The 12610-nt window shown below is 31.9% G+C and overlaps 1 protein-coding gene across 1 annotated transcript in view; it reads left to right on the top strand.

Annotated features, from left to right (window-relative positions):
• LOC117105522 (syntaxin-8-like) overlaps positions 1–6317 on the top strand; it is a 29537-nt gene extending 23220 nt beyond the window's left edge. The window contains exons 7-8 of the mRNA XM_033246688.1: positions 930–1031; positions 4890–6317. Of these exons, the coding sequence (XP_033102579.1) occupies positions 930–1031; positions 4890–4954 (167 nt within the window). The 3' untranslated portion in view covers positions 4955–6317. The remainder of the gene's footprint in view (positions 1–929; positions 1032–4889) is intronic.
• The last annotated feature ends 6293 nt before the right edge of the window (positions 6318–12610 follow it).

The following is a 12610-nucleotide window of genomic DNA, read 5'->3' as shown; positions in this document are numbered from 1 at the left end:
CGATTTCACCTGTTGTTTTTTCAAGACCAACTCGTAAACATCACACGATTCATCAAACTTCTTGTCAGTTAATATCCATGAGGAATGGAATTTAATTTGATATTTTAAAAAAAAAAACTTAATATTTATTAATTATGTCAATTATGAATTGTGTTCAGGGACTGTGAGCACCACCTCTGGTGTGATGGCGCAATGTTGATGATGCAGTACCTGGGACGTTTGTGCCAAAACAAATAAATGAAAATAAATGTTAAATTCCTAATTCAGAATCACTGTAAGCTGAATTGTAGCTGTAACTACGTGGTTGAGTTGCGTACTGTATAAATCCAAACACCGAGTGTTAGAATCAATCCATAGCATTGTTGAATGTTTAATTAATAAACAAATATGCATTGACAGTGGAGGTGTTCTTCCTCGAACCTCTTCTTTTTTTTGTGTGTTCTTTTACCAATAAACAAAAGTATTACTTGTTATTAGTGATAATCTTGATTCATTTTAGTTAAATTTTTATGAATCAAAGAACTTCAGTTTGCTTGTATCAATTCTAATGCAATTACTACCATGCATGTGATTAAAATCTTGTATTCTCTCAAATAATTTGTGGAATTTGTGAATGTCTGAATAATTAGTATGATATATAGTTGTTTAATCTTTGCAGGATTTTGTTCTCTTAACCCTTTCTGGCTTGCTGCTGAGATTTCTACAACTTTGGTGGTATAGTAGTACTAGTGGTCATCTTTAAGTGGTCAATTTGACATAGATCGGACCAACTACTATTGTCTTACATGTGTAAACCTTTAGGCTAAGATATTAGGTAGCCTTGTGCTGGATTATCCACTTGGCTCTCAGAAATTTCTTAGTACGTCCGTGGAAGCAATTTTATTCCTTTACGATACAAGTTGGCCTTACTTTTTTTTTGTTTTTTACAGAGATTATTGATGATATAAACACACACATTGGAAAAACGGATCAACGCCTGGTGAAGGAGACTAAGCATATACGGAAAATTTCGGAAAAGGCCAAAGATTGTAGTAAGTAGAGATTTCAATATAAATTGTATTTTTTTTTATGTTAATTGTTTTTACTGCAAGTTACTTATTGTTTAAAGATAATCTGTAACTTTTTTGTGCAATAATACAACAGATCATTATCAATGGCAATAATGAATGCTCACACTGCTAAGACCGGACTGCTAATGCCATTGCATCGGACAAGCACCGTTAAAATTCGTCATCTGGCGTAGCATGTGCTGAACATAAAAATGTTGAGTTTTTTGCAGCTGAAACTCTAGTCCAATTAGAAGCAGGATTATAATTTATTCTTAATTGAATTAACCAATCAAGTGTCTAGTCTGCCAAAGTCACCTAAAAGTTCTTGGCAATTAGCTGCGGAAGTTATAATTTAAAGAATTTAAATATTATTCTGTCAACTGGTTTTTCCTGTTAGCTAATAATAACCTTTCGGAACATCAAAAAACAATTTTACATAACTAACATATAGTTTCTATTATTTTGTGACCAAAGATTGATTATTATGAAATAGTATTTTAAATTAAAGTTATATCCAAAACTATAAAAAGTCTTCATCACATCTGGTGTAAAACATCAATATTGAAACCTCTTAGTCATAATAATAATTTTTTTGACTTATGATGTTGCAAATTTGGGAGTGTTGCTCAGGTTATTAACTAATAAAATCTTATTCAGCAAATAGTTTTTGACCGGGAATACACCCAGTCGCCGTACTTAAATTTATGCCCAACTTTTACAGCATGTCATGTCATCCCATATCCCAATTTGGCTTTTAAGTTTTCATGTTTTTAGGATCAAATTTTTAATTTGTAATATATATTAATACTTATGATAATCAATAAGTATAATTGTATTTTGAAGACATTGACCTGATTCAAAGGAAATGCCAGTAAGACCAAGAAAAGCTTTTGTAGAACACTTTGATTATTTTTATTCTAAATATATTTCTAGAGAACAATATATAACAGAAACTAGTTAGCTTTATATTTTAATTTGGTTAGTTAAGAGGAAGTAGAACGCTAGTAAGAAATACAAGAGAGAAACAGAATGACAATTAAGTTTAATATGAAGTGACATCTGTCTTATTAGACAACTGACCAAATGTAATGCAATCAAATGAACAAATATAATGCAAACCAGAGTTGTTTAAATTATACACATTTTATTTATATGAATTATTTATTAGTTTCCCATCCCCCCAACGGACCTTTCCGGAGTGTCAATCAAACTTAACAATAGACCAATCGGAGCAGGGTTAGGAATATGCGCATGTCTAACAAGAACACATGTTGTCCCACAAAACGCACGTTTTTGCGTATGTTTTAATACTATCGTTTTGTGGGACCTTAGCAACAATATCCAAGGGGCGTGGCTTTGCGGAAACATCCAATAAATACAAAGTTCAACGATCAGAAGTTCATCAAAACTGCGTAAGAAGGTGATGCGAAAACGTAGAGGTAACGATAATTAGAAGTGATTATATCTCAAAGACGGCATGTTTCACATGTAAAAAACATCAATCATGCTGACAATACAGATTAGACACAAATTCAATATCCACTTGGAATATTTACAGCACGATTTTTCGCCATTCCTTTTGCAATCATGGCACAAATTTGCATGACTCTGAACAAGAATAATGACCGACTTCGGTGAACATGTGAATATTAAGTACATTTTAAGGGCTCGTTTGTTTTCCGTAAAGACTTCTGGTAGTTTATTCATCTTACATTTTCATGGTCTGTCTTTTTAAAGTTTTATCAGAGTGCATATGTGATTGATTAGGTTTAATTAGGATTTATTTTTAGCAGTTTTTTTCAATGTTGCTGTACCTTGTCAGTTCAAGTATTGTACATTCTGTTTTCATTGAGTATGTATATCTTGTATAAATATGTTGCAAACGAATAAATAAATAAAAATATATAACTGTGTATATAGGCCTATAAAATCTCTACATACTTTTACTAATGGTATTTTGTTTTAACTAATAACAAATTTAGCTGAAATAAAATACTAATTCTAATACTATTTAATATACAGAATGTTAATCCAGTCAGTGAAATATTCAATCAATTGATGCATCAATCAATCAATCAAAAATGTATTGATCAAATAATCAGTCAATCAATCAAAATATGTACTGCTTACTAATACCAAAAATGTGCCCGTCAGTAGTTTTTGTACACATTCCTTTGGGGTAGTGAATTTCTCTTGCAGCCTAGTTGAAATAGAATGTATTATGTAAGGGGAAATCTGAATACATTACTAATAGTGTCATGCTGTATCTACTGGCAACGCGATACGATACAGACAACACCACAGGAAAGATGATGCGTGTGATTCTTGTGTCACCCAAGCTCGCCCATACCAGCTGATAGACGGCTGCTTGGGCTACTTGAGAAGTACAGAAAAAACAACTGATCCGTCAATCACATGTATAAAAGCACAACTTTTTACAGCCTAGCTCCTGTAAAGCCTTGTGGGACGTAGTCCAAGTATAAGGGGAACACAAACTCGTCAATACCATTATTATCGAAAGTTTGTTAAACAATACACAAGGAGTAATTCATAGCGTTTAAGAGTTTTATTTTACATTGGTTTTCTTTAACCCTTTGTATGATGAATTCCAAGCATGATACATTTAGGAATGAATATAAATGTCCTAAACTGGGTTTGTCCATGTCAATATAATAAAGTATATAGATCGGCTTTAAATTTACCTGCAAGCCTTAAATATTTTTGTATGTGGAAAGGTTGTTTGGTTTTCTCATCCGATTAGCTTGTCTTTGCTGTTTACAATTCAATATAAGATTTATGATTGACACCTGACATGGTGTGTTCAATGGCAATTTACACTTCTTTATTTACACATGCCTAATATATTACGTTGAACTTTAATAACCTATTAAATGTTGTTTTTGTGTCTTTTTAATAACTCATTTCATTGTTTTGGAAATTGTTTTTAGGATTAAAAAAAAATTTCATGTGATATACTGCCTTTACAATGAAATTCTATATTCAAATTGCTCACTTTATGTAGACCTTTAAATAAATTGTTAGCTTAAGTTTTATTAAAATTACCTGCAAGAAAATATTTTCATCACCGAATAACAAATGCACAATTACTGTGGTTTTAGGTGTCCCAAATTGGAAGAAGTTTACCTTCCCAAAGATCTGGTTAAATGAGCTTACTAACAAATTTATTGTTAAATGTTATTTTCCATTATTTTAGGTGATATTAGTTAACCAATTGATAATATAACATTCTAAGTATTTAGTGTCATGATTTTGTGCAAAATGTCTTAGTTTACCAAATCCCAAATTCAGGGCAATTCCCATGACTTGTGGGTGACTTCAAACTCTGCCTATGTATGCTTTGCTTTGACTCCTTAAATTGCTAGATTTAAGATTTTTTTTCTCTCTTTAGACCCAACGGTCATTTATTAAAATAAGGTACAAATTACAATACACTGTTGTCATGTACTATTTTCATCATCATTCATAAATCACGATATCGATTCTACCATCCTTACTAGGTTACATATCAACATTGTATCCTATACACTATGCACAACTTTTTCATTTCTTTTAACTAATGTTTCTTGGTTTCCCCCTCCCCCCTCCCCCCTCATTTCTAAAAAAAAATTTAAAGATTTTCTGTAGTAAAGTTATATTAGTGTAAATAGAATTGTTTGAACCTTTCTCCTTAGAAGATGGATAACATGGAGATTAAGAGTATGCTACATAATCATTTCTAATTGCAATACTAATGTTTTTGAACTTGCAGTTAATAAATAAATTTCATATATAACTATGGTATGCTTACCAATATTTATCTAATTTTTCCTCCTTTTTCAGCATACTTGGTTGTAATTGTTTTACTTCTAATCGCCATTGTTGTCATCATTGCAATTCCTACATAGTGAGCAGTACCCAGGTGGACAATACCCAGGCTCCAGGTGGTGCTGTTCCAAGTGAAAAGTTTGCAGGTGGCCATTTTTCTGATGAGCAGTTTTCAGGTGGTGTTTCCATGTGAACTGCAGGTGGCCATGTTCCAGAAAATTAAAGTGCACAGGTAGTCTATTCCTTGGTTGTAGGTGAACATTAAGCAGAAGAAAAAAAATTCATTTAAATATAATGCATAATTTCTAAATAAATTCATTATAATTCAATCATAATGTAAAAGATGGGAATTTGTCAGTTCTTGACTTTTTCCTATAAGAATTTTTAAAAACAATACACAGCTGATCATAAAGATAGGGAGGACCAACCTAGTTTTAATATTTCATTGCAGATTCAAAATTAATTAATACTTATGGAAATTTTTACTTGTTTTTTTTTTACAATATTTTATTGTTAAAGCATTTACTAAATATTGTAAATTGTTTTTGAATATGTATCACAGGTGGTTGTTGCATCTTAATTAAAATGTATTGTAATGCCACTATGTGATTGCAAATGTAACTTGAAAAATGAAATAGTGAATTAAACACTTTTATTTTGTTATTAACTTTGTAGATAAACAAAATAAAAAAGTAAACTGTAAAGTAAGTAAAAGTAAAGTAAAATCAAGCAAAACTTATTATATTAGGTTGCATCATCTATTTCTAAATATATGCAAACAAAACTTAAAGAGTTCATCACTAATATTTATGTCTGTTTCAGTTCTGTCATTAGTAAGTGAAATAAATTGGATAATCAAGAAATAATAATCAATATTGTAAAAATTAGAGAGATTAGGGAATTTAAATTGGTATCAAAATAGGCCTACATTAAAAAAATATTTGTAAAGAATAAAAACGATTAAACCTTAAATGAAGTAATGTGTGACATTGATGTAATCTAATATCTAATCACATCAGTGTTCAGTAGAATTAAATGAATTATTATTATTGAAAAAATACAGTGCATTAGATTAAGATACACTGTAAAATATATTGATAACTATCATCTTAAAAATTAAATAAGATTGCATATTGCATAAAGTATTTATGTCTGCAATGTAATAAACTCAGAATCCAACAGTACATAAATTTTTTTATGCCATAAATATATATAATATGTATATAACTGTTTATATTACTCTGTGCAGAAGCAAAGGTGTAGAAATATATGCGAGAAAAGTTAAATCAACCATGCCTTATAGATAAGCTGTCCATTATTTAGGGACAGCTGTATTTAATAGCACAGATAAAATAGTGTCTGTGGTTAAAGTAAAGAAATCGTAGAGCATAAATCTTGTGAAATATAAAAAAAATATTAAAATTTTAATAGTGAGTCTGTTTTTATTTGATTGACGATGTTAATTTGTGATGACAGAGAGAACGTGTGCATTACCAACCAGAGTATGGTACCAAGTTTGCTAATATGATATGATATAATTTATTTTGCTGCTCTCAAGCTGTTTTAACTGTCAATTTTACCGGTAAAAATAGCTGGTCAACCGATAAATATTTGTGTTTGTAAAATTGAAAACCACTGATTAGGCCTAGCTAGTCTAGGCTGGCCTTCTTTCAATAATAGAACATCATTCTAGTCTATACCTAGGCTATGACTGTATGTGTTTTTTTTTAAGTCAATAAAACCCCACTCAAAAGAGAACGCCTCACACTGCGCGCATAGCTGAATTTTTTGGGCAGATATACCAGTAAATATGTGTCAATTGGAGAACACAGAGTAAGTTCTATGACCTGCATACCTACCCTATAACCAAACTATGGACCATGGGATGGGGTCGTTACTCCACTAAGGTCCAATAACTTACATGATTCTCCTACATTAATCAAACTATCAGACATGTTCTTACATCAACATGATCTTACATCTTCATCCCTATTTTTAGCTTACATACAGTATTATTCTTCACTCTTGTAGCAGTATTATTTGTCTTAAAATACGACCTATACATTTTTTTTTTCTCTTGAGTTATGTTCAGTAATTATCTCTCCACAAATCAGTTTGATGATGGCCTAATTTGTTTTGTGTCTCATTAACTTAATATAAATCTTCTGTAAGCAGCCATTTTTGTTTGTAAAGTTTCATTGTTTATTGAATTTACTTCCTCTTGGAGCGTATTACATATTGGCTATGTCGAGTTTATTAGACTAACAACTGGGGTGGGTTCCTTAAAAGTCACTTTTTAAATGAGGTTATTGCACCAACCCAGCAATTTAGACAAGAAGATCTTGCCTCCGAGTTACAAGTATTACAACATATAACTGCTTTCAAAATTAATTATAAACAGCAGATCTTTTAAACCATTTATTTAAAGCTATTAAGTTTGACTTTGCAGAACCACATCTGAATTAATTGTTTTTTCTTTCACCAACTTGTATCCAGTGTTTGTAAATATTCAAGACATTATTTAAAAAGAACATATTTTACTTTTTTTACATTGAACATGATATCCTGAATAAATATTTTTTTGTATAAAAAATGCTTGTTATAATTCATATGGTACTTTGCTGATGCAAACTCACATCAAAACATAATTCATTTTTTATTCTTAAAATTCATATTTTCTGAATTCTTTCAGAAATATTTCATGTATTAGTATAGTCAATAGGAAACCTTCTTGTGCATTTCAAAACACTGTCAAATGTTGCCTAATTATAATGTTTCAGAGCTTAAACGATTTTGACAAAGCATGTACTGTTTGACTCAATCTGTCGATCTCAATGCAATTATGCGATTTCTTGGATTAACAACAATTCTACAATACTCTTACACTTGGTCACTGCTTCTGTTTGATGACGATCACATGACCTTGGATATCTGCGCTTTTGAACAATTTTAAAATCTGGAATGTTGATATTCCATGCTAACAATATTATGTTATAAGAATGTTACAGTTAGATGTAAAAACATTATTTTGTAGAGCCATAAGTAAGTACTAATTTCACGTCACAACATTTCTGCAACATCATTTTGTGACATACCAAATCACAGCGTTTGCTAACGTTATAAGAACATTTTGCGTTTGCTTCTTCAATGTTCTTCCGTTAAATTGCCGCCTTCATCTTGTTAAAGATTTTGCAACTATGTACAAGGTCATGTGTGTCTGTGTTTGCTATCTTTAATTTCATTTCTTTTGATGTATATTATTTGTGTATTCTAATACCATTAATAATTTACTTTCTCATACGTTCTCTCCTCAAGTTTAATTTGCAAATTTTTATTTTACTTTTTACATTGTTTTATTTTTTACATTTTTATTTTTTTCATTTTTATTTATGTTACTTCACCAGTTAATTAACATAGTATGCCAATGCGAATCCAGTCCTCATCAACATCCTCATCTCTGTTTCTGTTCATATTCTTTTTTTTTCGATTGATCCAAATGGATTCTGTTTTCCCTTTTCTTTTAAGCACCTCAAGCATTTCTTTGGAATGGATACAAGAAATATACAAATCTTTTTACTATACTTTTATTATTTTTGACTAGCTTTCATTTTTTAAAGCTGACTTGTTTGTATCCTGTAAAGAAATTTAGAGTGATAACTTAAAAGTTTTTGTTTTATATCATAATAGCATGTGTCAGCTACGCAATTGAACTGTCTCTTTTAATGAAGCATTCTAATACCATTGTGGATGGTTTGTAGTAAAGCAGAATTGTACATTTCAATACGTGGTAACTTTACTATAGTACAGTATACACATCATCAGTATAAATTGTATGATTCATTGTAGTTAAAATGATGATGATGATGATGTCATAATGTCTTAGAATGATGTCATAAATAATGGTAATAATGTAATAATTTAATGTTGTAACTAATTGAAACTAACTGATGTTATCACAAGTCAATTGATGATGTCATATCTAATTTGGTAATAACATAGTTCAAGGGGATGACATCATAACTAATTGGTGTTATCATTTAGTATTTTCAAGAGGATGATATCACACCTAATTGATGATGTCACAGGTCAAGGGGATGATGTCATAACTAATTGTGGATGTCAATTAGCTTGTCAAGTGGATGATATCTTGCCTAATTGAAGATATAACAAGTCAAGGTCATGTATTTTTTGTGAACCCAGTATTGTCCAAGGTATTTAGATAATGTTTCACAAAGAAAACAGATTGTGTGATTATAATGCCTATTACAATGTGGCCAATCAAAGACCATAGGATGTTTACTTTTTTAAAGGAAAAATGGATGAATTCTTGAATATGTTAAGTTACTATTTGACATGTGTAGCCTATACTGTGATACATTCTAGGTAGGTCAGTTTTAGGGTCAGTGCTGCCACATTAAAATTCATATATATAAATACAGTTTTGTTTCCCAGAGAAATGATTGATCAAACAGAAAGAGTAATGGATTCTATTACCTCTTGGTAATGTAGTTAATGTGTCTTGTGATTTTATCTTATATTCCATAAAAGTTCTCATCATTAAAAAGAGATCATGGGATTGTACCCGACCCGGAATAGAGCCATCGTTGTTTCCAGCTGTCCATAATCAGTATTTGCTTCAGATAATAGCATTCTTTTTGTAGAAGAAGAAAAAGTAAGAATAAATCATAAAGGGTATTAATGATATATGTGATTTAGAACATTGGGTGCATATTAATTATGTGTATAGGAGCACTTGGCAGGGAACAGCCAGACCACTGACAAATAAACTCTTCTGCAAATTGAGATAGATGTATATTATAGAGCAGTGACATGTCTAGGTGTGTGTGGGGGTAAAAATTTTTTTTGAAAATCACCTCATATCACCTTTTTTGCAAGCTTGCTCCCCCTCATTTCGCCCCCCCCAATTCACCTTCACGTCCCCCCACAGTGGTGTATCTAGAAGTCTTGAATTGGGGAGCTGATGGGGTGGGGGTGCGAAGGTGAAGTGGGCGGGCGCGATGATCAGTTGAGGGGCGCTAATTCGCAAAATATGGTGATTTTAGGTGATTTTTAACTACTTGACCGTGATTTTTTTTTGGGGGGGGGGCGGCGAATGGGAGAATGCACTCACCTCCCCACCCCCATGCCCTCCCTTGCTACTCCACTGGTCCCCCATCAGTCCCCGCCCTATTTCAAGACTCGTAGATACGCCACTGTTTATAGAGTTCATAAGTGAAGTGAAGTAGTCCCACTCTTTTGAGTTAAGATATTCAATACAATTTGAGTGATTACTGTAAATTACTCATCAAGTATTACTCACTCTTCCCTGTCAATGACTTTTATACATAGTTTGGACAGTTTATACAGCACTTTATGTGTCTGTTAATTATTAAAAATAGTATATGTTCTAATTTTTTATTAAAAGATAATGACTTACTAAATAATTTAATAAATATATCTTTAATTTCCAACAATGGAGGTGTACGGTATCTCTATGCCAAAGTTGAAAAATTTCATATTATAAAATTAGCTTTCTACTAAAATAAAAATGTTTTATTACTATTTGAATATAAAAGTATTCATTATGTTCGATTTTTTGTATTGATCAATATTGACTTCTTTGTACCATTATTAAGGTAGCTGCTGCATGTTTTGATTGATAGCTTGCCTATGGCAAGTGAGGCGAGCTCATGAATGTGGCCAGGTGGCCTTCATGGGCTCTGATCAAAGTGCAGAAGCTTAAGGCCTAGAAATAATAATTACTGAGATTTATCATGTATTTGTGAAAATAATTTCACAAATCAAATCAAATGACCTCATATTCATATGAAAACGATAAATTTGTTTACCATGATTATGACATTTGATTTGATGTGTGCAAATATTTTGTCTTTGTACACGATAAATCATTATTGAATCCTGCTATTGTTCAACTTCTCGTATTCCTTTTATTTTTTATAGGAACAATTGTTTTTAGCTTTGTATCGTTGATTGTTATCGTCATAGTGTAAACAGGCCTTTATTCCTTAATACAAAAATACTTATTACGGATTTACTAAATTTAATATTTTATAAAAAACCTCCCAAAGAATAATAAACAAACCAGCTCTAATGTTTTGAAAGATTCCCCCCCCCCCCAAATATCTAAGTTTTTATAATACAGTACCAACAGAGCAGACCAGTTATTTTGCAGAGTAGCCAACTTGAGTTCTAGTCCTATTCTCCCCTTTCCCTTTCTTAACGTTACTGTACTTCATTAGCGGTAAAAGCTTGGAGAATAGTTCCTTCCAGTCTTGATTCCCTTGCATTCAAATTACAATCGAGCCAGCCCCTTCAGTGATTTTTTTTTTCTGTAAGTTATTTGCATGTACAATGAACCCTATGATTTTTGTGATAATTAACAGTGTCAAAGCTACAAGCACCTGACGTGTTCAGAATCACTCTGACTTCAAGACCACCTGTGCATTTTTTCTGCAATTCATGAGAAAAAAAATATAGACAACAGCATTGCATTGAAATTATACTGTCAGTCAAAACAGAAAACAGGAAGAAAACCCCTCAATAATTCAAATGAAGCTATAAAAGAAACTTTAAAAAATATCCATCAATTTTAAATATTAAAACATTTCAAAAGAGTTTTTTTTAATGATTTACACATGTTTCACTACAGTATGTGAAAATCGTTAAATTGGGTGTTGGGAATTAAGGGATTTATCCAAACGTTATAAGGATGGTATTTTTTAAATATCTGTTAATTGGTGAAATTTTTCTCCACTCTAATTTTCATTTGGAATCTAATAAAATATTGAAATATACTTCGATGTTTGTGTGTAATACACTAGTCATGTTTATTTCATTTATATGGGAGTATATCTTTATAAAACATAACCATATATAATTCCTCGCATTTTAATTCTGGTTAATCATCATTCTGTGAAGAAAATTCATAATTTTGTACTTCTTGTTATTCCTTGGAGAATCACAACCAGCTGTATATATCACTCTACTTGTGCTATACACATCACTCCCCCACTATTTCTTAATTTCTAGGGTAGATAACTGCGAAAAAATGATTCCTATCGTGGATTGAATTGGCATTGCGAAAAGATCGCAATTCAAATTCTATTTATTAACCTTGCGTTAAGATCTCGTTTAATTAGCCTTGCGTTGAATTAACCTTATGTTAAGATCGCGTATAATTAGCCTTGCGCTAAGATCGCGTCTGATTAACCTTTCCTTAGGATCGTGTTGAATTAGCCTTGCGTTAAGAAGCCAATATCGTTTTGAACTTTACCATTGCATTAGTGTGTTTCCTGTTGTCTGGCCTAGTTTTATGAGTTGGTTTGCTATGTATCCTCCCAAATTACCGTCCACCACCCACTGGCGATGATGTCCGTTTGACTTATCATACCCAGTTGCATTTAATATTATTTTGGTAAAGAGAAAATTTAATGTTTTCTCCATTGGCAGTGCCTGCCGGGGATCTGGGGGCCCTGGACCCCCGTCCAGGAAGAAGCCAATTATTTTGTTAGGAAACTCTGGTTTGGAAAAAAAAAACCACATTTTTATTTCCGGGGCATCTAGAGGCGCCTATACATAAAATGTATTCCATCCTTGGTGAGGCTGAGCTGGTGTGCACCCCTGTCGGGGTCTTTAACCTTTCGTTGAGGACCTTGGGCCCATTGTTGGAGAATATCTGGCGCTGCCATTGATATTTCAAAAATAGATTACAGATA

The sequence above is a fragment of the Anneissia japonica genome, unplaced genomic scaffold, assembly GCF_011630105.1.
Source record: "Anneissia japonica isolate Jap-2015-1 unplaced genomic scaffold, ASM1163010v1 scaffold2030_len652032_cov178, whole genome shotgun sequence".
Taxonomy (NCBI): Eukaryota; Metazoa; Echinodermata; class Crinoidea; order Comatulida; family Comatulidae; genus Anneissia; species Anneissia japonica.
Note: the sequence above shows the minus strand (reverse complement) of the source record. Positions and strands in the feature narration are given on the sequence as shown.